General features: G+C 55.7%; 6 protein-coding genes across 6 annotated transcripts; 2 read left to right on the forward strand and 4 right to left on the reverse strand.

Moving 5' to 3' along the window:
- Positions 1 to 93: 93 nt before the first annotated feature.
- On the reverse strand, positions 94 to 1,082 carry DCS_05587 (uncharacterized protein; the record flags this gene model as incomplete). The annotated part of the gene is made up of 2 exons (XM_040802889.1): positions 94 to 369; positions 456 to 1,082. 2 exons carry the CDS (start codon positions 1,080 to 1,082, stop codon positions 94 to 96), a joined length of 903 nt encoding a protein of 300 aa, XP_040657922.1.
- Positions 1,083 to 2,555: 1,473 nt separating this feature from the next.
- Positions 2,556 to 5,204, forward strand: DCS_05588 (vacuolar protein sorting-associated protein; the record flags this gene model as incomplete). Its single annotated transcript, XM_040802890.1, has 5 exons — positions 2,556 to 3,993; positions 4,047 to 4,124; positions 4,204 to 4,376; positions 4,432 to 5,114; positions 5,156 to 5,204. The coding sequence occupies 5 exons, from the start codon at positions 2,556 to 2,558 to the stop codon at positions 5,202 to 5,204; spliced, it is 2,421 nt and encodes an 806-aa protein (XP_040657923.1).
- A 583-nt stretch (positions 5,205 to 5,787) lies between these two features.
- DCS_05589 (Transient receptor potential domain containing protein) lies at positions 5,788 to 8,126 on the reverse strand (the record flags this gene model as incomplete). The annotated part of the gene is made up of 2 exons (XM_040802891.1): positions 5,788 to 6,182; positions 6,242 to 8,126. 2 exons carry the CDS (start codon positions 8,124 to 8,126, stop codon positions 5,788 to 5,790), a joined length of 2,280 nt encoding a protein of 759 aa, XP_040657924.1.
- A 3,128-nt stretch (positions 8,127 to 11,254) lies between these two features.
- On the reverse strand, positions 11,255 to 14,794 carry DCS_05590 (C2H2 finger domain protein; the record flags this gene model as incomplete). Its single annotated transcript, XM_040802892.1, has 1 exon — positions 11,255 to 14,794. One exon carries the CDS (start codon positions 14,792 to 14,794, stop codon positions 11,255 to 11,257), a length of 3,540 nt encoding a protein of 1,179 aa, XP_040657925.1.
- A 4,074-nt stretch (positions 14,795 to 18,868) lies between these two features.
- On the forward strand, positions 18,869 to 19,413 carry DCS_05591 (uncharacterized protein; the record flags this gene model as incomplete). The annotated part of the gene is made up of 3 exons (XM_040802893.1): positions 18,869 to 18,877; positions 18,952 to 19,019; positions 19,086 to 19,413. The coding sequence occupies 3 exons, from the start codon at positions 18,869 to 18,871 to the stop codon at positions 19,411 to 19,413; spliced, it is 405 nt and encodes a 134-aa protein (XP_040657926.1).
- Positions 19,414 to 20,716: 1,303 nt separating this feature from the next.
- Positions 20,717 to 21,256, reverse strand: DCS_05592 (uncharacterized protein; the record flags this gene model as incomplete). Its single annotated transcript, XM_040802894.1, has 1 exon — positions 20,717 to 21,256. The coding sequence occupies one exon, from the start codon at positions 21,254 to 21,256 to the stop codon at positions 20,717 to 20,719; it is 540 nt and encodes a 179-aa protein (XP_040657927.1).
- Between the last annotated feature and the right edge of the window lie 3,348 nt (positions 21,257 to 24,604).

Genomic DNA, 24,604 nt, shown 5'->3' on the forward strand with positions numbered 1-24,604 from the left:
CAATACGCGTTACCGCTGGGGCTGCCATCTGGTTTGCCGAGCGAGATTGAAATGGAAGCCTGTCCATGGCCGTGCATTCGCTTCCAGAATGATTCAGAGCAGCTCGCTGAAGTCGACCAAGGCTGGGCCCAACTTCATTGACCGGCCGAGAATCGGAGGTGTCTGAATGATGGGGACCAGAAACTGGAGAATGGCGACGCCGGGCTCTGCATCGTCAATGCCGCCCAGATCGATGTCGGCCCCTCCTTGGGGATGGCCGTTTTGCAGGGGCAAGACGCGGTTGGGTACGACCGCAAGGTGCCGTAAAGGGTTTGCACCGACGCCTACGCTGGAGCAGCCCTTGATACATCGACGACGTTCGTTCTCGAGCTGCCGGTGTCGTACGTATATGTCAAAGTCTACTATCTGTCCCGTGTAGCATCCATCTCGAGAATCAATGCAATCTCGTCGGAGACGGGAAATGGTCTCTCCCTTGGCACCAATCCCAGCTGAATGAGCTCGTCGGTTGTGATGTCGGGCCTTTCGTCGATCGTCTTCTTCAACTCTCGTGCCTGGTCCGTAACGTCCTCGATGGAGACGATGCATTCATCGGCCCAGTGGCCGCTCAGGCTTCCGGGAATTCCAATCTGGATGGACCGGTAGGGAAGCACATCTAGCTTGACCGTACGTTCTGGATCCCACTGAACCCTGACGACGGCAGCCTTGTCTCTGGCGCCATCGACCTGCTTGGCGATGCAATGATTTGCCAAGATGCTCCGGCGCAGGAGGCCGAAAAACTCGTCATGCTTCATTCGGAGTGCGAGGATGCGCGACTGGCCGGCGTCTTTGAAGGAGTAGCCGGCGCGGTACATCATCCAAGCCCAGCTGGGTTTGATCCACGTCATGCGGCCGGGACGAAAGTGGGGAGAGGCGTTGAGCTTCTGCTGCTCGACGGCCGCGTCGGCGATGGAGTGGTTGTAGGCCTGGTAGACGGTGATGGTATCGTCGTCGTACAGGGCACGAATCTGCCGATGGGGAGTTTCGTCCTCGCCGCTGAGCGAAACACCCACCGACCCGGCTGGGACTGATGCTGGATTGGCCATGTACGCACGCAGGCATTTGCCCTCGTGCTGTCTCCTTGGCCACACCACTGGATGCGGAGGCGTGCTGGAAGGAAGTTGCAATCCGAGGTTGGGGAGGTTGTATTGTTCGGTACGTGGTACTGTGCCTCGTTGTTCGTATCACGGCTTCCTCGACATACAGTATTATTGCTGTACCGCTTTAGGTAGCATGCTAATACTACTTAATTAATGCTGTATTACTACGTACATGTACTTGTAAGTAATTACTGGCGTTAATACCCAGAATGCCCAGACGAACGGATTTTTAAGTACTCTGTACTCTGTACCACTGAAGCACAAGTAACAACTATTACAAGTTTGCCTGGAGCCGCTCAACGGAAACGTTCTTGGCATCAGTGCCGAGGTTCTTTAGGTGCCGTGAGCACTACAGGTAAGTACTAGGTACCTAGTATACAAGTGCTACCTAGTAGTAGGTACCTACCTAGTAGTAAGTACTACGGACGATTACATGCATCAGTACTAACGGAGTACTGTACAGCAAAGAATATTCACAATATGCTTACAAGTTCTCCGTACTCTGTACACGTCCTACAGTACTCCGTACGCGCAGTAGGTGTACTTGCATGCATGTAAGTACATGTAAGTACTAGGTACTTACTTGCATCTATGGCGGGGCGTGCTGTACTGCACACCAACTAACTGTACGGAGTACTTGTAAAGTAGAGCCATCCAACGCGCAGGCATACTGTGCATTACAGTAATAGTATGTAAGTAAGTGCAGCCAGGCCTCCTTGGTACCCAAGTAATTACTTGTATTGCACCCGCGGAACCAGACGCCCAAGTGCAGGGTTGCAGCCACTAAGCCGCTTTGTTTCGTCAGACTTCGAGACACGAACCGCCGGCCTGTTCTCGAAATTTCCGGGCGCCATTACCTGCTATCAGGCGTTGGGCTTGAAGTGCCTCGTACTGGGTACTAAGCAGGCAGCAGGAACCGTTGTGTGTTGGCGGGGTACCGTTCTCAGCAATGGTTACGAGTCTAATTAATACCCCGTAATTATTGCCTTGGTAACATTGGCTATTAAAGGTGTGTATTGGTTGGTGGATACATGATAGAGCAGGTTCCTACTAACCAACTCGTACAGTAATATTCGTGCGCCTTGTTTGTGCCATGTACCTCTCGTCTGCCACCTCCACGGTACAATGCCACTGGCAGAGCGGCAGAAGACCCTCCAGTTTCACCTTCTGACCCCAACTTCAGCCTCAACCACGAGGCACACGTGAGACACTGCCATCTTCGACGGCGAGGCCTCGCATCTGGCCTGTCTCATCACCTTAACATCGCATCGTCTCCGTCCTACACCCCCCCCCCCCCCCTCCGCCTCCTCGTCAGGCTTCGCCTCCTCCAGCACCACCTCTCCCGTCTGCACACCAGCATCTCGACCCAGCATCTCGGCTCGCGTGCACGACCTGGAACAACCAGCACAGCCGACGTGTATGTCTCCGCTCGAGCAGCCGACGGGCCGCGAGGTTTCCACAAACCCGCCGTCGACGCCATCGCAGGCACACGTCTCCGATCTGGCCGTCGCTGAAAGGACCGGCTCGGTCGTTGCCACCGACGCCCCGGCCTCCCACTCTCCAGCATCCAAGGATGAGACGGAACCACAAATAACGACGGACAAGGCACCGGCCGCTGACACCTCCCACGATGCAACCGCACGCACGAATCCTCCCTCTACGCCGCCCCAGGTCAAGAGCCTGCAGGCCAACGATGCCGAGGACGCCTTGGCCTCCTCAGTGGCCACCATCAAACCCGCACACGGACAGCCTTCCTCCGCCGACACCTCCGCCCAGCTTCTCTCTGCCGCGCCCCCCAGATATGTCGACCCCACGCCACCGACCCCAATGACCTCCCAGCCATCCTCGCGAAGCCCTTCCAACGCCAGGTCTCCCATCTCGGACGACGACAACGACCGATCCCCCTCAAGGTCGGATGATGACAAGAGATACACGAGCGAGGACGATCAGGATGGCGGCTCGAGGTCCGAGATCCAGAGCATCATGGATCAGTTCAGCGAGGCTGGCGGCGGCCCCGACGAGGACGAAGTCATGAGTCCGAGGCTGGAGATCACCTCCCCCATGCTCGGTGGCGCCTTGCAGCACCCGCCTCGAAAGTCAAGCCTCGAGCCCGTCACGCCATCCCTTCCTGCCGATTTCAATCCCTTGCACATTTCCACGGCCGTCTCCTCGAGTGCCAGATCCATGAACCACGCGGACGACGATTCCGGACCACCCGTGCCTCCCAAAGACGACCCTCGCGAGAGGCCTCTGCGATCGGACGAGGAACGCAAATCTTCCGTCGTCGTCTCTCCCACGTCCCCTACGATGCCCTTGACTTTGCACCGCCCCCCACCTCCCGAGCCGGAGCCGGAGCCGTCGCTGCCATTCGACTTTCATCGATTCCTAGAGCAGCTGCGCAACAAAAAGGCCGACCCCGTGGCAAGATATCTTAAGTCGTTCTTGTCCGAGTTTGCCAAAAAGCAGTGGATGGTTCATGAGCAGGTCAAGATTATCGGCGACTTCCTGGCCTTTATCGCCAACAAGATGATGCAGTCCGAAGTTTGGATGGACGTGTCCGATGCCGAGTTTGACAATGCCCGCGAAGGGATGGAGAAGCTGGTCATGAACAGGCTGTACGCTCAAACCTTTTCTCCCGCCATATCTCCGCCTATGCCCATACCGGATGCGAAGCCGAAAAAGAGAGGCGGACCTGTGCCGATGGGACCTGGCCGTCGAGGACAGCACCAGGAGGACGTCGAGCGGGACGACATCCTGACGCAGAAGATCAACATTTACGGATGGGTGAAGGAAGAGCATCTTGATATCCCTCCCGTCGGCGAGAGCGGCCGTCGCTTCCTGAAACTGGCACAGCAAGGTGGGTGCAGCAATGGGTGCGAAGTAGGAATGTTCGGCTAATCCAACGTCAAGAGCTTCTCAAGATCAGGTCCTACCGAGCGCCTCGGGACAAAATAATATGCGTCCTCAACTGCTCCAAGGTCATTTTCGGTACGCCTACCTCGTTGGCTCTAGAACGCATACACATTGGCTTCGGGAGCAACTGCCGCTGATCCTCGTCTTCTTCTAGGCTTGCTCAAGCACAACAAATCGGATTCATCCGCTGACTCGTTTATGCCCCTGCTTATCCACGTGGTGCTGCAATCAAACCCAGAGCATTTGGTGTCGAATGTCCAGTACATTCTACGCTTCCGGAATCAGGATAAACTTGGCGGCGAAGCTGGATACTACCTCTCTTCACTGGTACGTCAAGATTCACACCGCCTTACGTAGCTCGGTACATTAACATCTCGCGTAGATGGGAGCGATTCAGTTCATTGAAAGCATGGATCGTTCCTCACTTACCATCTCGGATGACGAGTTCGAAAAGAACGTCGAAGCTGCCGTCTCTGCGATTGCTGAGAAGCAGCAGTTCAAGTCCCCTGTCATATCGCAGCAGGCCACGATGAATGAGAAGGTTGCCGTGCGTCCTAGAGAGCCCGCTGGACGGTCATCGATGGATGGAGCAGAGCCCTCAACCCCTCGGTACTCAATATCATCAAATGAGGGCGATTCGCGAGAAGATGGTGCCGCCATCACCGGCCTGCTGAGGACGTTCCAGAAGCCACTCTCCACCATTGGTCGCATTTTCTCCGAAGAGACCGGTTCAACTTCTTTTGGTCCAGGAAACCCATCACACCCAATGGCGTCGTCCGACCAGTACCCCCCACGCCACGGCCGAGAAGCTCGACACGATCAACAACACGATCAACGACACGAGCATCGACACAACCACAGGCCTGACCACGGCTCCAGGAGGCAGTCTGTTCGCCACACCTTGTCTGCCGAAGAGGCTGCTGCCAGACAGGCCAGCGCGGAGGCAGCCGAGGCTCATAGATTGCAGAATGCCGAGCACGCTAATGTCGTTGAGACACTGTCCGGCATGTTCCCGGACCTCGACAGGGATATTATTAGCGATGTGGTGTACGAGAAGGAAGGAAGGTACGTTGTCCATCGGAATGCGTTATTTTTTCCGTCTCCAGCCTCTGCAACTCTCTTCCCATGCCTGCAAACATGGTCCCTTTTTCCTGAGCCTGAGCTGACTCTTGGGCGTAGAGTTGGGTTGGCGGTAGATGCATGTCTTGCACTGTCCACATAATGCATGGGTTGCCATACACTGAACGCACTATTTCATCTGTTTTCAGGCCTTGCAGCCGATCCATTGTAGATAGCAAGCCAATGCATACTTTCAGACTGCCATGTGCTTCTGCAAAACCACCATGATTTCTCAAGTAGCCATGCTCGCCCCTGAAAAATAACACTGTTCGCTGCGTTGATCCTCCCCAACAAAGCGAAACAGAGTGGATTAATTGACAGATACAACAACAACCTCAAAAGTTACAACTAGGCTGCTTCCCAGCCATCCACCCTAACTCCAAAAGTCGTTGTAAATGTGACCGAGTGCCACAATTGCCAGAGCTCCATTCATTATCTACGGTTGTGACGGTTGCCCTAGTAAAAGAAATGCTATGCAATGGCAGACATATTAGTCTCGAAAGGATAAAAAAAATGGAAAACTGGGTATGATGCTAAACAACAAATAATGGGTTTCTGGTTGGCTTGTATGCTTTTCCCCTCTCACATGTCCTTGATGCCTCCTTCCTTCGGGATGCCATCAGTTATTGTATCGGTGGTACCCAGATCTGTTGCCTTGGTCACTGCTGAATCCCCTCCCATACGTTCCCCTATAGTCCCTCTCCACAGTCGGTAGCAACGGCTGCGGCCCCCCCATTCCTATTGGCGCCGCGTTTTCCACCAGATTATGAGTCTCTTGCAATCTCGTCGGCGTCAGTGGTCGATACAAGGGTCCTCCTGACGGCGCAGGGGGAGGTTGCATCGCCTCTCCCATCGAGTAGTATCGCTCGGGAGAGTTTGAAAAGCCTGGTGACAAATCCTTCAACCCGCTCGACGTGGAGGACATGGATCCCTTCGTGCTTCGTCCCGGGCCAAGGAGCAGCGAATTTCTCGCGTCGAGTGGTGTGAGATTGTCCATGTCGCGTTGAAGTGCCTCTGTGTGATTGATTAGCGAGGAAAGCATGAGGAGTTGGAGACGGATAGACGAGACTTACCCATCTCCTTTCTGCGCTTGCGGTGTGGGTTGGCCTTGCAGCAAACGTTTATGGCATTCCAAGCAATCAATATCGCAAGGATACCAGTCAGTGCCGACTGAACGGCTATCAAAGCGACGCCGGCAACGGTCTGAGTCGATTGCTTAACACCGAATCGCTCGACGAAAACCAAGATGCAGGCAATGGAGAGAACGCGGACAACGGCGATGACTATGTTGATTATGTTGCCAGACTTGCGCTCAAACGGGCGGCTCCAGAGCAGAAGGATAAGCATTATGGCCTCAATCGCGAGCTGGGCAATGGCTTGCGTCATGCCATGGCCGTCTCCGGCTGCGAGAACGCAGCCTTTGGCGAACATGTACGCAATGATGGGCACGAACATCCACCAGTAATCTTTCTTGTACGAGTCGTAGAAGAGGGAGTACTTGACCCAGATCTTCTTATCTTCGTACAAAGCACTGGTGTCACCGTCTTGATTCTTCAGCTTCCTTGCCATGCTCCAAATCTTCCATGAGAAAAAGGCGAGAATTGAGGTGAAAATGGCAAGTGTGACGGCCGCTAGGATCTTGGATGCCCACGAATCGCCATGGGTGAATTGGAAGATGCAGTAGAGCACCCAGATGCCGTAGAGGATCAGGATGAGAGATGTTATGGTGCGGGCAATGGACCCCCAGTAGTGCTTGCGGAAGCCAGCGAGTGACTGGGGAAAGGTGCCGAAGAGAGCCCAGAATTCCAAAATAAGCTTTAGAAGCAAAATTCCGAGGGCAATGGCTGCGATGACAATGGCGACAATGAGCAGAGCAGTCATGAATATGTTGGACTTGGGCACGGCGAGCTGCTCTGCGTAAGCCTGGATGCCTTTGACGGTGTGCTGAAAACCAGTAGAGTTTTGGGCCGAGCCCGAGCTGTTCGTAGAGCTGCCGACGGAGGTTTCGATTGCACGAGTCGCCAAGGCGAGAGGGTTGGTCAAGTCACGCCTCGCCCTCGAAAGACCCTGGTTAGGACTGGCGGTGGAACCGTCGGCAAAGACCAACGTTGCGTTTTTGAGATATTGGACGTTGTTGTAGGTTAGGTTGCCGCCAGTGCTGGCTCGAAAGCTGTCGATGGCGGATTGGAGGCCAACCCATGGGACAATACCCGTGGAGAAGGCGAAGTTCTTGGTGAAACTGCGGTATATAGGTGGGTAGTTGACAGACAGCATGCCATTCATTGCCATGCCCTGGAACCAGCCAAGAACTTCGGTGAAGGAGGGAGAGATGGTGCCGACTCCCCCACCCGACGCTGCACCACCAGACAACGCCGCACCGACTGCAGAGGCTCCAGTCAAGACTAGGGCTGCACCGGCAACGCCAACTGCGATGTACTGGACCGCCGGCACGTTCGCTGTCTTTCCGTTGGAGACCTGAGACTGGAGGCAGACGACCTTCTTTCCATCCTCGAGACTGTTCAGCTGCAGCGTCGCCTGGGCAGCAATGTCGGGAACCTGGAAGGCAATGGCGGGGACCATGTCGGCAAACTGAGAGGGGATTTGCTGACTTCCCCTGGCGGCAAAGCTTCCGGTGGGAACGGGACATAGACGCTGGACAAAATTGGCCTTGTCGCAGGGGTTGAAAGACTTTGTGTAGACCTGGTTTCCGTACGCATTTACGGTGAGAACGGCGGTGACATTCTGTTCCTTGCTGCTGAAGCCGGCGACGTCAAAGCTCACCGTCTTGTTGTTGTTGTCGTAGCTGATGTCAAGCTTTTCGACCTTGACGCTGGCATCAGTGCCGCAATCACTGAAGCCGTCCGTCTTGAGGATCTGGGAGGCCCATGTTCTCGTCGCCAGAAATGCGAGAACCACGGCGGCTATCCGGATGGTCGGCGCCGAATCAGAGCGAGCCATGGCCCTGAGTCGTGTAGTTGGTGGCAATCCTGAGAGAGAGGGGACAACACAGCTAGGAGTCTCCGGGGCTCGAGTTGTTATGTTGATCCGGCGTTGTCGAGATTGAGTAACTAGGTACCCAATCTCCGGCCCTCATGAATGCGATGGCCAGATTGGAAGAAGAGGAATATGACGAGAGAACGGGTAACGGGGATGATGGTGCGTAGAGGCTGCGAGTGGTGATCGGATAAAGCCGCGGCGAACTCGTGATGGCCAATGAAACGGAAGGCAATGAGCTGTGTTGGTAGAAGAAATGGCCGAGGATCAACCTGGAACAGAATGAGATGAAAGAGAGAAGTGAGAGAAGAGAGTTCACGATAAAGAAGTCGAGACAAAAGGAGAACTTGAACCCAGGTTGGCCGCTCTCGTGAGCAGCGATGAAGCTGCTCGTCTGGTATGATAGAGGCAGAGCACGACTGGCAGCGGTTCCAAGGCCGTCGGGGAAGCTGGATTGGGGCGATGCGGGTGGTGGCTTTCCGAAGGCTCCTCGAGGGGTTGCAAGTATGAAACAAACTGCGAATCGGTGACGGTTCTTTTGTCTGAAAGTCGGCGACGGGTGGTGGAAGGGACAAGAACACAGCTGGTGATAAAGCGACTACGCTTCACTCTCTGACGGAACGAAATGAATTTGACCAAAATGGAAAAAAATGCGAGCAGAACGAGACGGGTTGGAAAATAGCAAACGAAAAAGTGAATGAGGAGCAAGCAAAAGAATGAGAAGCGCCGGGATGGAGTCTGCTGTGTCATGGCCGACCGCCTCCAAGGCCTCCCGCCCACCACCGCTGTGTTCGCTTTTCGATCCCACATCCCTCGTTGCGAGAACGACGAAATGCCACGATGAGAATGGAGATGCCCCAGCCAGCTGCGGCAGAGACATGGACTAACCTTGAAAGGCACTGACATGGAAAACTCAAGATACGAGTACGGATACATGACCGGCGTACTCCGTACTCGCCCTCGGCCGTGCAGTCTGCACGGAGTACTCTTCAACACTAGGAGCAGCAGGGCATGTACAGGTACGGGCTCGATGGCACAGGTCGCTGTGCTTGACGCACTATCGCTCAGCAACGCCGAGTACATGTACTCCGTACTCGTGCTGTACCGGTCAGGTGTACTTGTGCAGACGCAAGCAAGTGCTAGACCTGGTCGTAGGGGCAGGTACGAACCAGCGCTGCGATGCAATGTGCTGGGGGGGGGAAGGAGCACCGCCTCGCCGATGATGCTTGCTCATGCCCAATACCGTTCGCAAGGCAGGCACGGCCGCCCTCCCGCAGGGGTCCCGGTCGGCATCCGGATCCATCGACTTGCTGAAACGGAGCCAACAGGGTCTCACCTTCCTGCGGCTCTGCGGCTCCAGCATCGAATCCGATGGAGGGAAGGTCCTTCATTGGCCCATGGACCGCCCCACCCTGCAACCCTCGGTCGCGCCTGAAACGAGCAAAACGTCCCCTGAGACCAGCTGCCGCCGCTGTTGGCCTTTCGGTAGGTGGGCAGGAAGGACCGGCACAGGCAGGCAGGAACCGGCAGGAGGGGTGAGTGAGTAGGAGGAGGGCACAACACCAGCCTGATGCATTCCATCATATCAATTCCTTCGCCTCTCCTCCGTCAGACGCCAAGCCCTTCTTCGTACGCCTTTGCCTTGGCCTCTGCCTTGCTCTTCTGGGTGCTGGACAAGCCTACATGAATCTCTCGGCGCACTTTTTGCATTTTACCATTGTCGGACGCGGCTTTCACCCTTTTCTTTTTCGCAGCTTGCGTCGCTGCCCCAACTGCTATTCCCGCGGTTGAACTAGGTACTAGCTGTACACTAGACTCCAGTATTCCAACGTGTATTGGGAGTACATGTGCCTATAAACAACGTCCAACAATCTCTTTCCTGAGCTCCCGTCATTTTTCATGCTCGTGCAGTGTCTGCCCTTCTGACGCTAGAATAGTCCCAAGCCAACTCGGGCCCCCTTGCCCTCAGCACCGCGCGGCCTCAGGTGAGGCGCTGCCGTTCAAGTCACGAGCGTCCATGGTCCGTGTTCCGCCACCCCCTCCGAGACCGCTTGGCATCTTGAATCTGCTCTCGCCGATGCTCATGAGCGGTACCAGTCCGTCATGAAAGGCCGTTATCGACTACGTTGGCCTCCGTTCGCAAGTCGGCACTCACTGTTTCTTCTTGCTGAGCGTGTACGGCAAATTCAAGGGGCCGGTTGCTCTCTTGTTGGACTTTTACTGGCAGCACCCTCTCTCGTCCAGCATCGACATCCGTGGAGGACCAAGATGCCTTCAAGCCATTCTTTAGTGCACGTATGATCGCTACACGTACAATCGCTACACGTACAATCGCTACACGTACAATCGCTAATTCATTCCCTGTTATTCTCGTCCTCGTTCTTGATCCCGTCCTCGTTCATGTGGTTAAGCATTTCATACTGCTCGTGCAGGTGCAAATGTCATCCGCCAAGGGGTTGGCCCCGCTCTCGACAGCCGCTTCATCTCGCTCATTGCGAGCAAGTGTACGGAGTACTCCGTACGGAGTACTCCGTATTTATACTGAATCTAAAAATAAATGCAAGACATCCCCCGAAGCTTTGCTCGTTCGCAATCACGATTGCACGTTCAAACCGAGCGGGCCTCATTGGCTCCGCATCGCTTGGTTCATCAAGCACCTCTCTATCATGTCGTCTGCTACAAGATCTGCAAAAATGGTAGCGTGACCACAGGTACTGGAGATCGACAGACATGTGCGTAATTATACATACTTGGCTCTCTGGTCATGCATAAACATCATCTATATACGTATCATAGAGTTGGGCCAGATCCAACTATCCAACCGGCCGATTTGAAGTAGGTCGCATTCGGTAAGAATAATTTTCATCATAATCAACGGACCGTGGCGTCGTCCTCAGCATGCCCAACGAGGGAGACGACAGGCCGCGAAATGCGGCAAACTAAAGAACAAACACTCATATCTCGTCAGGGGAAATGGGCACCATCGCAAATGGTTCCTGCATCGTAAACCGCACATGCCACGCATCAAGGCCTCACGCCGTCGTTCGACGAAACCTACCCAAGCAAGGCGGCGTGCCAAGCGTGGTCGGCGCTCAAGCCAAGTCTGCTGGTCGTTTCTCGTCCCACATCTGCTCTTGGCCGTTGGACTCACCGCTGCTGGTGTTCAGGAGCGGGGAGTGAGAATAGGTCGAGAGCGACTCGTGGCCGCTGAATGGGCTTCTGTTGAGACCCGACGGGCCTATGACCGGATTCATCATCGGATCGTAGCCGACGTCGTTCGTCGGCTGCGTGTCTCGCATCGGAGACCCCCCGACGTTCTGGAGCCCGAGCGCGTTCACCGTCAAGTGCGGAAACAGGCCCGCATCGTTGTCCAGCGACAAATACTGATTGCCGACGTGCGGGAACGCACCCGCCGACGCCGCCGAAGCCTGCGTCATGCCATGCAGTGGTGGTTGGCCGAGGCCGACGCTGCGCTCCATCTGCTCCATGCTCAGGCCTGGCTGCTGCAGGCTCTGTTCGATGTTGCCGTACTGCATCGGGTAGAACGACGCCGGCGGGGTGGGATACTGACCCTGCGGCAGAACAGGGTACACGAGGTGACCCTGGCTCGTGTATGTCATCTGCACGTGGCCAGCCAGAAGCGGTTGCTGTGGTTGCATCGGGGCCGCACACCGCGGGGGAGGGCTCGATTCGTTCGGCAGCGCCTTTGTCGGACGCGAAAAAGGCTCTTGCACCGGGCTGATGACGGTGTCGGCCGCGAGTTCCTTCTCCTTGGCCGCAACGAGGCGGAGAACGGGCAGGGAGATTTGCTCCATGTGCTTGGCGAGGTGCACCGTCAGCTTCTTCCAGGTCGGAAAGGACCTGCCGCAGAATCGACAGGCCTCCTCCTGGGGCCGCGTCGCCGTCTCGCGGTGGCACTGCTCGACCTTTTGCCAGGTCGGGTCCATGCCGCCGGCCTGCTTCATGGCCGCCTTCGTCTTCACCTTGGGCTCGAGGAACTTGTGCTCGCGGACGAGGTGCTGCAGGAAATTGTCTCGTCGGTAGCAGGTGTGGCGGCAGTCGTCGACATCGCAGGTCCACCACTCCAGGTGGCGGTGACCCTCATTCTCGTGCCGAACCCAGTCGGCCTTGCGCTTGAAGATCTTGGCATCTCGGCACTTGTCCCAGGTGCAGGTGAAGGGCTGGACGTCCTCGTGCACGTGCTTGGTCCAATCCGACGGCTTCTGGAACCTCTTCCGCTGATAGCACAGCTGGCACTCGAACTCGGCCGGCAGGTACGGCGTGGGAGGTACGGGGATGTCTTGGGGAAAGCTCTCCTGGTTGATGGCCCCCTTGCCGGGACCGTCATCATCCACATCATCCAAGGCTCCGGCGTGGTGGTCACCTCGTTGGTCGGCCACCTTGGCCGCGCCGCCGAGGGCGAGGCAGAGCGGACCGCAAGGGCAGTGCGCGCCGAGTCCGAGGTGTTTTACCTTGGCGCCCAGTAGGTGCTTGTACCGTACGATCTGCTGGTGGGCAATGCGCTCGACCAAGAAGGCGTGGGTTCCGTCGAGACCGGGGTTGAGGGCGACGATGTGCTGTCGGAATCCCGCAAAGTTGGGTGCGATGTCATCGATCATGTTTGGGTTGGCCTTGACGTCGTTGTCCTCGCCAAGGTCGTCGTCGTCGTCGTCTTCGTCGTCATCGTCATCTGCATTCACGTGGCTCGTCTTGGCGAGGGCGGCAACGGGCGGGCCGCCGGACTTTCTCCATATGCCCATGAGGTTCGGGTGGCTGTCGGCCGTCGTCGTCGTCGTCGTCGTCGTCGTCTCGGATGCTTTCGGTACCTCGGACTTGCTTCGGGGACGTCGGAGTGCGTTCTTGACGCTGAGACTCCTGCCGAGGCCGCTCTTGGGAGAGAGCATGGGTGTCGGCCCGCTGACGGAACCGCTTCGCGAATGGACGGTGCCGATGGAGGCAAAGTTGTGCGCCATGTTGACGAGCGCCGTGTTTATGCTCGGCGTCGTCGGCTTTTGTCCACAGCTCGAGGCTCGGGCCATGGGAGACAGGTTGTCTCGACGGACATCCTCGACCGGCTTCGGTGACGGCGCCTCCTTGGCGGAGCGGGAACGGCTTCGGGAGCGCTTCCGCAGCGAGCTCGCGCTCGGTCGCCTTATCAGACCTCGAAGGTCCCTCAGCAAGCCTCCCGACTTGGTGCCCTTGTCGGCGCCGCCGCCGCGACTCAGCGACAGCTTCTTGAGAAAGCTGCCGCTCGTGACGGCTTCGACGTCGAGGTCACAGACGCTCGTGAAGCTCCGTCGACGAGTGCCCCAGGTTGCGGACCGGGAAATGATGGAGTCGTTGTCGCGGCACAACCTCTCAAACCTTTCGATGGCGTCCTGCGACGACTGGGGCTGGCTCAGCCCCGGACGGCTCGTCGTGATTTGATGCAGGACGGGAGCGTCGGCCCAGTTGCGATCTGCCGCGATGATGCGGCGGTCCGCATCGTTCAGGGGTGCGGCGCTGCCTTCGGCATAGTACGTCTGGCCGGCGACGTATTTGTTCTCGGTGGCGAGGCCAAAGGGAACGTCGTCATTGCCATGAAAGGCAAACGCCTGCTCGATGGCTCGGAGGTCCTCGCTGGAATGTTCTCTTGGTGCCATTCCATCGTTTGGGTTCTCGGAGAGCCACATGGCGACGCCGCGATCGCGCTCATGCGCTTCTCTTCCTCGCGCCACGTCGTTGATGCTCGTGACCTCTTCCTCGGGACGACTCGTCGGGTCCAGGCCGCTTCTTCGCACGGTCGGCTCGCTCATCCAGTGGTCCATCGGGGCGCGTCGCGACGATGCAAAGGTTGGGTCATGGAGGGAGGATATGAGATCCCCCGCGGCGTAGATGCCACCCGTCACTTCGTCAAAGGTCCGCTCAAGAGTATGAACCGGGCCGGTGTCGTCCTTTCCCCAGACCGATACGGTGACGCGGGGGCTCTGGGGGTTCGTGGAGACGGGCGCGGGGGCGAGGCTATCCTCGCTCGTGCGGTTGCTGTTGGAGCGGCTGGGAGTCAGGTTGGACGACGACTCGATGACGACGGGCGTCGGCTTGAAGTGATTTTGCAGCTGCTGCGGCGAGATGGAATCTGGGAGGAGCGGGGCCGTCGACCGCAGGCCGGCGGCACCATGGTGTGCACTTCTCGGCGAGGCGGCATGGCCGGTGGAGGTGTGGGTTGGCGTCAGCGGGTACTGGCGGTCGTCGGCAACGTGATGTTTCCGCTCGAGAGGGGCGTCATCGTCGAACAGCGAGAGCGACTGGTTCCAGCCTAGCGGATTGTCGAGGAACGAAGGGGCGGTCCCATCCAGGTCGGTGCAGTGGGCGGCAAAGAAAGGATACTCGTCGAGATCGCCGAAGTCGCTGGACTGGCAGGGACCTACCGTCGTCGTGGAGCCTGCAGGGGTTTCGAACTGGTTGGCCGACGGGGAGAGGGAATCGATGCCACTCGGCAGCAAGTCGGCGTCGGCGTCGAGGACAGGAGCCGTCGGATGGCCGTCGCAGCTGGAGGCGGGCCGGGAGCGGCTACGGGCCTCGGCGGCGTGAAGCTGTTGGAGATGCTGCTGATCGAGAGTGTCCGGGACGGCAGGGGCAAAGGTGGAGGCCATGGTCGCCGATGTCGAGCAAAGGTTGGAAAGCTTGCATACGCTGCACCGTCACGGATGCCTTGGAGCGTAGGCGACGTTTTGCGTCGTCGGGCGAAGCGAGAACCGTCGCCGTCGAGAGCTTCACTTCTGCGCGATTTGGAAGCAAGGGTGTGATCACTTCCGGGCAATCATCGTTCTCGAGGGTCCGACAAAGCAACCAAGGTGCATGCCGCCGCCGTACAAGCGGCTGGCCCGTCTCTTTGTCGTACCTCGAGCAACAGTGGTGCGAGGGCAATCCGACGACGAGGCTGGTCTCGACGGGACGGGGCGTCGTTGTTCTCGAGCGACGTATCCGCCAAGGCCTGATCGACTTGTGGTGTCGTGGAGCAGGCGGGATGGGATGGCACGGGAGATGGAGATGGAGACGGGGATGGGATGGGATGGAGGGGAGGGGGGGGAGGAGGGCTGAAGCTCGACGCCGAGGTGGAATGGGAGGGAGGTGAGGTGAGGGTGAGGAGGGTTGGCAGCGCGGCGGGCCGAAAGCGCCTAGGGCGACACCACCCTCCACAGGCCCTCCACAGGTACTCGCCGCTGCGGCAGTGAGTGGGTTTGGCGCATCTGCATCCCCGGGGAGTTTGGAGGCGGTCGCTTTGGAGGCCGCCAGATCGGGAGACGGTATTCGCGCGGCCAAGAAGGACTTGCATGCTGCGTCCGCCGGCAAATCGATGTCTATTCTTGCCACTCAACCGAGATCGGCCGAGACCGATTCTTTGCCTAGGAGGAGTGTCCAGAGACGTGACTGGAGATGGGCTCCGGGAGGGACAGACGGCGCTGAGGCGATCGATGCGTGCTTGTGCGAGCATCGCACAGGTACCAGCACAGCATGTCAGTGTACCTAGCAGTTGTACTTGCAATAAGTGCATGCAACTACTTACAGCACATGTAGGCGCATGCAGGCCTGTGTGACAGGGATGGCCAACTAATACTAGGCACGGTACGGAGTACTGTCAAGGTATTGCTGCGAGGACTACTCGGTACGAAGTAAGGTATTCAATAAGGTAATGTGGACACGGATTACCGAGACGGCGTACGGAGCAACCTTGCCTGCTGCATCTCACTCGCTACGAGTATTACTAGGATAGTAGGTGCCTGTACTTACCCTACGGACTGCATGTACGGAGTACTCCGTACAAGGAAAAGTACTTGCTTATATGTACTTGAGCAGATGCATTCCGTGAATATCATGGTTGTACGGAATACGGAGTACTGCCAATGAACGTCCCTAGTACTTGCAAGTACTTACTTACAGTACTGCCCCTCCGTAGTACCAACTGCTTGCTACATGTATACTATACTAGGAGGTATGTAGGCTACAGAACGTCTACGGAGCACTCCGTACATGCACTGCACTCCGCGCTCCGTATCATACTGCTTGCCTACTGTACTTTCCATCTACACTTGCTACTCTTGTGTATATCAAGTACGCTCCGTACTCTTTCTCCGTTCACCTTGCTACAAAGTAGCGTGCACATACTTTCAACTAGCAAGGCGCACATTGTGGTGGTGGAGATTTCGCCTTCCACCTGCAGATGTAGTTTGTGCAGTTATCTTCTCGCACGTGCATTGCATACCGCGGCCACGCTGCAGCCTGCGCACATGTGCCACTCATCACTTGCCTACGTCGGAGCGTTCCATCCCAGACAAACGAGTAAAACAGTGGCGTGGGCACGAACCAGAGTGTGCACGATACATCACACGGCATACCGCGCCGTCCCCTCATCCAGCCTCCTCATCCCCCTACACTCCTCTGTCATCAATCGCCATCAGGCAAGAAAATATGCACAGTGCATGTAAGTAAAGTACCAGGGAGTAAGTACGCAACCAATCCGGTTCACCCTATGAGCAGTGCACAGTACTAGGTACTTGCATGTATTTGTACTCGGTAAGACCAGGTACCTCGTGGGTAGGTACTCCGTACCTTTGTAGTAATATTGGGACATCTACTTACTTACTTAAGTATGTTGTCAAGTACTTCCTCATACTGTAGGCGTGGTTCGCCTTGGTATCGATGGCTGTCAGCGGCGGTTCCTGTCGTCGCACGAAAGCAAGTAGGTGTACGGGGTACGTTGCATTGCAATTTTCACCATCGGGAAATGGACATCGCACTCGGACGCGAAAGAAAGGTGAGCAAGATGCCAGCTCCATTCATTCTTGCCTGCAATTACTGAATATGGCTCGCATTCGTCCAGAAGATTAGCACAGTCGAGCACATGCACTCTGGATTCCGCCTTGTGCAAGGGTGAAAATGCCTTGGGGAGTCAGTCAATCGTTACCTAGTACCTAGTAGCTACTCCGTAGTCGCCTAACACTAGGTCTAGTACTTGTTCTGTAGGTACGGACCGAGAACCGCCGTCGCAACCCAGTCGCAGCTAGTGGCGGTCCGAGTGAACTGATGACTCCACATCCCCTCCCGAACATGGGCCCATGCCCGTTCCCCTAGGGGGCTAGGCTCCGTTCATCAGGGGCCTTGTCCATGTCAGACAAGGGAGCTACAAGCACCGAATGGAGTGCAAGTACTTACAGTACAACTACGCCCAAGTACTGTACGGAGCATGTAATAATTACAGTACTCTGTACACCTACTCCTGACTACCGAAATACACCAAAGGTACGAAGTAACAACAGTTTACCGCACCACAATGAAGTACATGTACATGCTCACGCACAACTAGTTGTACTTCCTCTGTACTCCGTTCTTTACAGTACAGCAGTTGTACTACTTAGGTCCTACTTGTACTGTACACCTACTTGTACACCTACTTGTACACCTACCTGTACAAACAGTACAGTACTTACTCCTGCTGACAGTACAACAAGTAACCTACTGTACTGCAAGTAAGTACCTAGTAGGTGGTTGTACTGCAAGTAAGTAGGTGGTTGTACTGCAAGTAATACTACTACGTGTACTCCGTACCTCCACCTGCCACGCCAAGTACAGTAATACTTGTATTATTACCGTGTGCTGGTCACAATACTGACATTTACAGTACATGTACTTGCATGGATGTGCTTGTACGTACTGTACTTGGAGTACGGCGTAGTCGCATTAATGCTCCTATTGTGCTACTGCTGTCTGGCAATGGTACAAGTCGATCCATGGACGCTCGTGATGATCCCGTCAGGACACTGATCATGAAACTGCTTGCCGCTCGCTCGCTCGTTGCCGACGGCTCTCATCTGCTCCTACAGAAAAAGATGAGGGGAAACGAAAGCATCCAAAGTAACACGCGTAGATAGTTGCCCGTTGGATTCCTCATCGTTATTGATGTGTTGTGCGTCTGCCCATTTTCCTGTGCGATTGGCCATGGCTGCACCCAATCGTGGTCTGCTGTCAGGATATCGACAAGTTGTGCAATAAGTACTCCGTCCTGGTTGGCGGGCAGTACAGTAAGTACAAGTATGGCCGATGGTGCCGGCTTACTGTACTTGTGCTTGATGCCGCAGCACTAAGCGTAGCACGAAAACATAAAACGTTAGCACTGGACGACGAGTATTCATGGAGTATTAAGAGTATTAATACTCCGTAATTACCGTTTCGAGTCCTTGTATCGTATCCGTACTGGGTGCTGAATAATTAAGTATTAATACTTCGGTATTAATACTTCAGTAATCCTCATACTGGGAGCCTTGACGTAGCCGGCACTAGGCTGAAACAGGTCCAATGGCTATTAGTTCGCCGCTTCACCGCAATCATGGCAAGTACCTATTAGGCACTTTCCCTGTACCGAGTACTCCGTACTGTACAGCAAACTGCTATATTACTTGTACGAACCTGACGCTCCAACCACCACCGACGCCATCACCGTCACGAGTGCGGCGAATGCCACGAGCATGTCTGCTATTTTGCATCACGCATAGCCGCACGGTGCCCTGACGGACGGGCAGACGAGAGAGAACCCCAGCCCCATCGCCGTACCGGACCAAAAACTCGACCGACAGCGACGGACCTCGCAGATGCCGATACGGAGGGACATTGATATATAATATCGAAAGAAGGGGACGACGAGACCCTTTCTCCGTCGCCCCTGATCTGCCATGTTCCAGGTACGCCCTCATATCCGCATTCCCATTCCATTGGCATCAGGCCTGACCGTAGCTGCGCTCCGTCCCGTCAACAGCCACATCCGGAGGAGTATCTTCGCCTTCGGCTTCATAGAGCGCGCTCCGTCGTCCTGACCCCCGACGAGTGAGTTGCACGCGCCGTCCCGAGCCAAAGTCACCCGCTGCCCGGCACTAATCCCTCCTGCCCTAGGCTCGTCGAGATCCGTGCCTCGCAGCGAACCTTTGAGGGCGCCTACATGCGAACCGCGCTCGGTCAGTTCTCCTTCGCACTCGTCATCGTCAAAATCTTCACCGAAGAGTTCTACGCTATCGGCGCTCTCTTCGCCGCGTACGGTGCTGCCATCCTTCTTGTCGCCATCTACCGTCGCCACCAGGGCCACCGCCAGTTCTTCGCCACAGACGTCAACGATGGCTTCGTCAGTCGCAAGTTCAACACGAGCGGTGATACCGTAATTCTCATGACCGCCTTGAGCCTCGGTGCCTACATAACGCTTCTCGTCCTCACCTGGAAGCTGTGACGCTCATCCATCGGGCTCGGGTACCAGTTTTGTTCTGTCTCGGCACATAGTTACCTCTGCCCTCGAGTCCTCTCATCACCACGTTTGCCGCCAAGTCGAGCGGATCAAACGATGTCACACACGACTGCTTTCGCTTCTTTCAAGTCCCGTCTCATCGAATTTCCTGTTTTTCTCTTCAATTCATACGAGCATTGGAGTGTCGACAAGGTTAATCACAACGCCGAAGCTATCCCCCAAAACTGTCAAAACTACGTCCGCTTACCTATCCTCACCGAGTCTTGGTGGTACGGGGTGCAATTCGATTACCGTCCCCTCATCCCGCTCGTTATCCCCAACCAACGGTAGCGTATACTGTTCGACCAGTATAAATCATTCGTCCCCTGTCCCATCGCGCAAGCATGACCTTGTTCTGATGAACGGAATATCCAACTACTCACCCACCACACCGCTGATCGATACAACGAGAGCTACTGAGAGCAACGCCAACTTTATCGGCCGTTAAGCATCCTAATGAGCGCTCGGGAGACGACGTCGTAGTTTCTGGGAGCTGTGATGGCTTCGCCGAGCCATAGCGGATCGTTCAGCTTGTGCGTAATAACGCCGCGCTCACTCAACGGTGCGAATTTTCGAGAGCAGCAACAGAGGCGCCATTCGATAGGCATAAAAGAAGCGACTGGCTGAAGAGGGTCATGGCGGATTTCTGCTCTAGTTCGTTGCGAGGTTGATTCACGACCTCGTCAAACCCGACTTGTGTCTTGGGTGAGTGATCAGTAGTAATTCATTGCCTGATCCATCCTCATTTGACTTGGCCCTGACCAGCATACTTGTCGGGTTCTTCAGACACCCGAAATGGGCTCAATCCGAGAACGAGGCGTTCCTTGCCCACAGTTGGAAACCCCCTTTCTCGGGTTGTCGCCTTCTCTTTGTCCCGTTTCCTCGAGCTATTTATCGATTTCCGATAACCCGAGCAGCTGGATGAGCAATAATAGCTACCGTTCACCAATAGGAAGCTTCATATTTCATGTTTCATTGTCACTCTTGGCGTCTGTTGGCGCAATGTTCCCTTGTTCAAGTGTGAACGCCGTCAATCAAGTCCATGTGTTCAAATTCGTCGGGGTTCAACGCAGGGTGGCCTTTTCATCCTTCAAGGTGCGAGCTAGGGCACGTACTAGCATGCGCACTCTACATAACAATCCGTACGCGGTAGTAGCCCTCTGAGTAGAGTTCATCCGTTGGCTCGGAAAAGTTGGTTCCTGGCTGAGAACCGGAATGGAACCACGGTCTCGGACTTGGATAGCCCGACTCAGGCAGAATAATAGGCCTCTGATGGCGCTCGAGCCGCAACTACCTGCTGTCGTTGTTCTTCAAGCCATATCTGTTGGTCCCCGGAGGTCTTGTTGGATGGCCAGGCGCCGAAGCGGGCTTCCCCTGGCGGGATCATCTGCTGTTGCCAAGCTTCCGCATCGGCGCAGATACTCCCAGCCATCAGGAGCCCTTGATTATCTAGACCAGTGATACTCCCGATCGGTGTCTCAAAGGGAGGCGGCGTGAACATGTCGGACAAATTGGACGGGCGACGTTCGAAAGGCTGCCCATGTCCCATGGATAGATACTGCAGCTGCGCGTGCTCGGCGCTGCCTTGCCCTCCATACGACATTGACCGTGCTAGCGGTGGGAACTCGGGCCATGCCACACCTTCGCGAGATCCAGCCTCCGAGGTTGCGCATGTCCAAGTGGTGGATGCGGCAGACGAAGACGGCGGACACGGTGGAAACGTTGTGTTTAACGTCGATTCGGCCAGGTACGCTTGCCAAGTCATGTCGATACTTTCGGTTTTCGGCATTGTCGTCGGATTTGCATCTGCACCTAGCCATGTTGTTGGTTGGCCCGAAAATTCCAATCGTCCGCTTGAGGAGAACGCGTTCGACGGCACTGTCTCGCCAGGTCAGCCATCGTGTTCCCATCATCGCCCATTCGGTGGAAGCCCCAACCTCTGACAGCAGGAGGGAAGCAATCGTCCCCCGCAGAAAGTCTTTTGCTGCTGCCTAAAACTGTACCGGACACGGCGGCCTGCTGCATTTCCCTGGGGCTTGCACCACCCACGATGGGCGAGGAGGTGGATGACGCAAGGACGGGCCCTGCGGTTTGTCGTACCGGGCCCCTTGCGCGGCTCTCGCCCCCCGGTTGCTGGTCCACAGGATAGAAGCTGCATTCCTTTTTCAACCGAATGCAGTTGATGCACCGATTCTGCGCGTCCGGGGACGCAATGCATCGGATTTTTCGTCGGCGGCAATGACCTTTACAGCATCACGTTGAAATCAGCCGGTGCGGCGAGAGGGCTGGCGCGATGTTGACTTACTGCAAGCAATGGAAGTTCTATGATAACCCAACTTGCTCCGTTTCTTCTCCCCCGCCGCTTCCGACAGCAACTGCGCATCGTGACCGCCTTGCTGCTGCAAGCGCGTGGTGTTGGGAGTCGAGAAAGACCTTCTCAGCCTCACGTTCGAATTTATGCCATCGTAGGAACATTCGGAGTCTCCATCAGCCGCTGATGGATCATGCAAATTCGCGCTGTAGCCGGTTCTGTATCCCGACTGCGACATTTCCATGATTCCCTCGTTCCCTGGTGGTACAATGTACTGGTATGACATATCGAGCACGGCAGCGGACTTTGTTGGAAGAATAGGTGTGATCTGACAACCGGGTTTCCAGGACTCCGGTTTCGATTGAGCGTACAGGGTGCTGACGACGGCCATGAAATAGAAATGATACAATGTATACGACGTAGGTAGCAGTATCGTATCGACCACTGAATTGAATCTTCTGAGCCGCGTGGGTTTTGGTGAGGAATAAGGCAACGTCGCAATTCGACGAATGTTGGAAGCTGTTCAAACGTAGCCAGGGCGACACGAGCGCCTGAGCATATTCAGCTGGTCGGGCTCCAGACAAAGCGGCCAACTTGCGGGAGTGAGAATCGATTCTGGACTATCTGCCGAACGAAAAAAAGATCAATCAATGGTGAGGTTGCAAGTGATGGCCAATGTTGGATGTCACTGCTTCCGCTTTTGCGTGCGGGGAAGGTGTATACGCCGGGCTCGAAATCGGATACGGATCGGACCGGCTCGTAAGATCACTCGATAGAAAAGGTTCGAGTCGGATGGTGGTCGAAAAATCCGAAAATCAGGCCGAGGAGCAGTATTTGCAAGATGCTGACGCTGAAACAGAACTGGAAAACGGATTTTTTTGAGGCCAGGGCTGTCCTCTCTGCCCTATCGTTGGCAATGAGCAGAGTCGTCAGTCGTAGGAAGGTGATAAGAATTCTGGAAAATGTAGGGCCGGGTAATGTGATTGCGATTTAGACTGGAGAGCTGCAATTTCGTTCTGTGAAAGGGGCAGCCTCGTAGTGGTAGATGATGCAGGGTGAGAGGAGACTACAGCTGCCGTTCTGATGAAATGAATGGCGATGGGGATTGATCATGCGGCCGATTGACGAAGTACTCTCCAAATTGTCGATGGCTCTGGTTAGTATGGGCAACGGCAAATTCTTATTGCGCCTTCCATTAGGTGATTCTTTGTCTCTCGTTTCTTCTCCCCCAACGACGACTGGGGTCAAGCAGCAGAATGGCGCTTAAACGCCACGACACCGGCTATCTGCTCGTAGTGTGTCTCCGCCCCGGTGTTGGTGAGCAGAATCCTTGTCGTGGCATGCAGAGGAAAAGCAAGGTCTCCGGGGGAGTAGATGAGAGAAGCTGGTGAGATGGGCGAGAAGGATGAAGACCGGACGAACTAACGGGTTCATGAAATCAAAGCCAGCTGTGGGGAGAGAGGGCAACTCTTGGCTTAATATTGAGGAGACTCTTTGGCCAGCTTCAGCTCATTCAGTGCCAGCCAGGATAGCTCAGCCGGGAGGAGTGAAAGGCCGATCCAGGTGACGTGAAGATTGTCCAGGTGGGGGCAAGGCAGGTGTTTATACACTGTCGCAGGCGATGCGTACCGTCTGATCGGCCGTTTGCTAGCCTATCTAGCCTCGGCAGAATTCGTTGGGACAGTGGTCGGTTTGCAACCTTTGTGAATCTGCATCGGCGACCAATTGTTGCATGCAATGCTTGGGAATCCTCTTGCCCTTGATCCTGCCACAGCCGCTGCCCGTCCATCGGGGAACGTCTAACCCTACCAGCCTGGTCTCCACCACGGGCATATGTGGCATAGTGTGCAGCTCCTGAGGGACTTCCGATCAGCATTGGTGGATCCGGACAGAATGCAGTCGGTAGCAATTATGAGCACTGCACGGAGTGTGTGTAAGAGTACGGAGTACTTGGGGGTGAACTGTGCATATTGGCTGCAGGCAGGCCGTCAAGCAAGGATAGCTCAGGACCCGGCTGCGTAACGCAGTTGGGGATTCTTTCGCAACCAAGGCCTATCTGCACAAGTTGACATCTCGGCCAAGGATTGTTGTTTGGCTGCGATGGTCTTCTGTCTCCATCACTTTGTTGGTCTCATCATTCTTCGTACCCCTGATGCTCGATGCTGCGAATTTTGTACATGTAGAACTTGATCAACCACCATCCTTGACATTGAAAAGGTGGGTGTGGATGCCAAAAAGGGCGGGGGAGATGGATGGAGGGGGGGCGGAGAGGAGGAGTGGTGTTTTGGCGTGGGGGTGGGTGGGGTGGCTTCAACGATGGCAAATGCACGACGACCTCGTAAGATGCTTACTTAGTAGGGATCCAGACATTTGACACCATTGGAGAGCTAATACCAGGCCGACTCTCAATATGGAGGCGGATATGCAGCTCCATGGGGCTTCCGGGACGGTACCTTGCCACGGGCAGCTGGCGAAACGAGAGGTTTCGCGAGAGGGCATGACGGGATTGGCACCTGGAACTGAAGACGAGCAACCGGACTGCTTCTCCCTGTCCCTGTCACAGCTCCAGTCCTGGCGTAAACGCCAGCCTGCATTTTTAGACTTCTGGAGGCACGTTCATCCGTGCGAGTTTGTTGCACTTGCACACTGTAAGTGAAGCTGCAGAAGGTAGCTGCAGATGCTCGCATGCAAGCGACTGGTCAGGGGACTTCGTATACGAGCAGGTTGGGCGGGACTTGATCGAAGAAGGCGAAGCTATCTGCTGGGACCCCTGGGTGGACAGATCCGCTTGGCATCCTTGTTCCAGCAACGCCAAGTAAGTGGATC

The sequence above is a fragment of the Drechmeria coniospora genome, chromosome 02 (assembly GCF_001625195.1).
Source record: "Drechmeria coniospora strain ARSEF 6962 chromosome 02, whole genome shotgun sequence".
In the NCBI taxonomy this organism is placed as follows: Eukaryota; Fungi; Ascomycota; class Sordariomycetes; order Hypocreales; family Ophiocordycipitaceae; genus Drechmeria; species Drechmeria coniospora.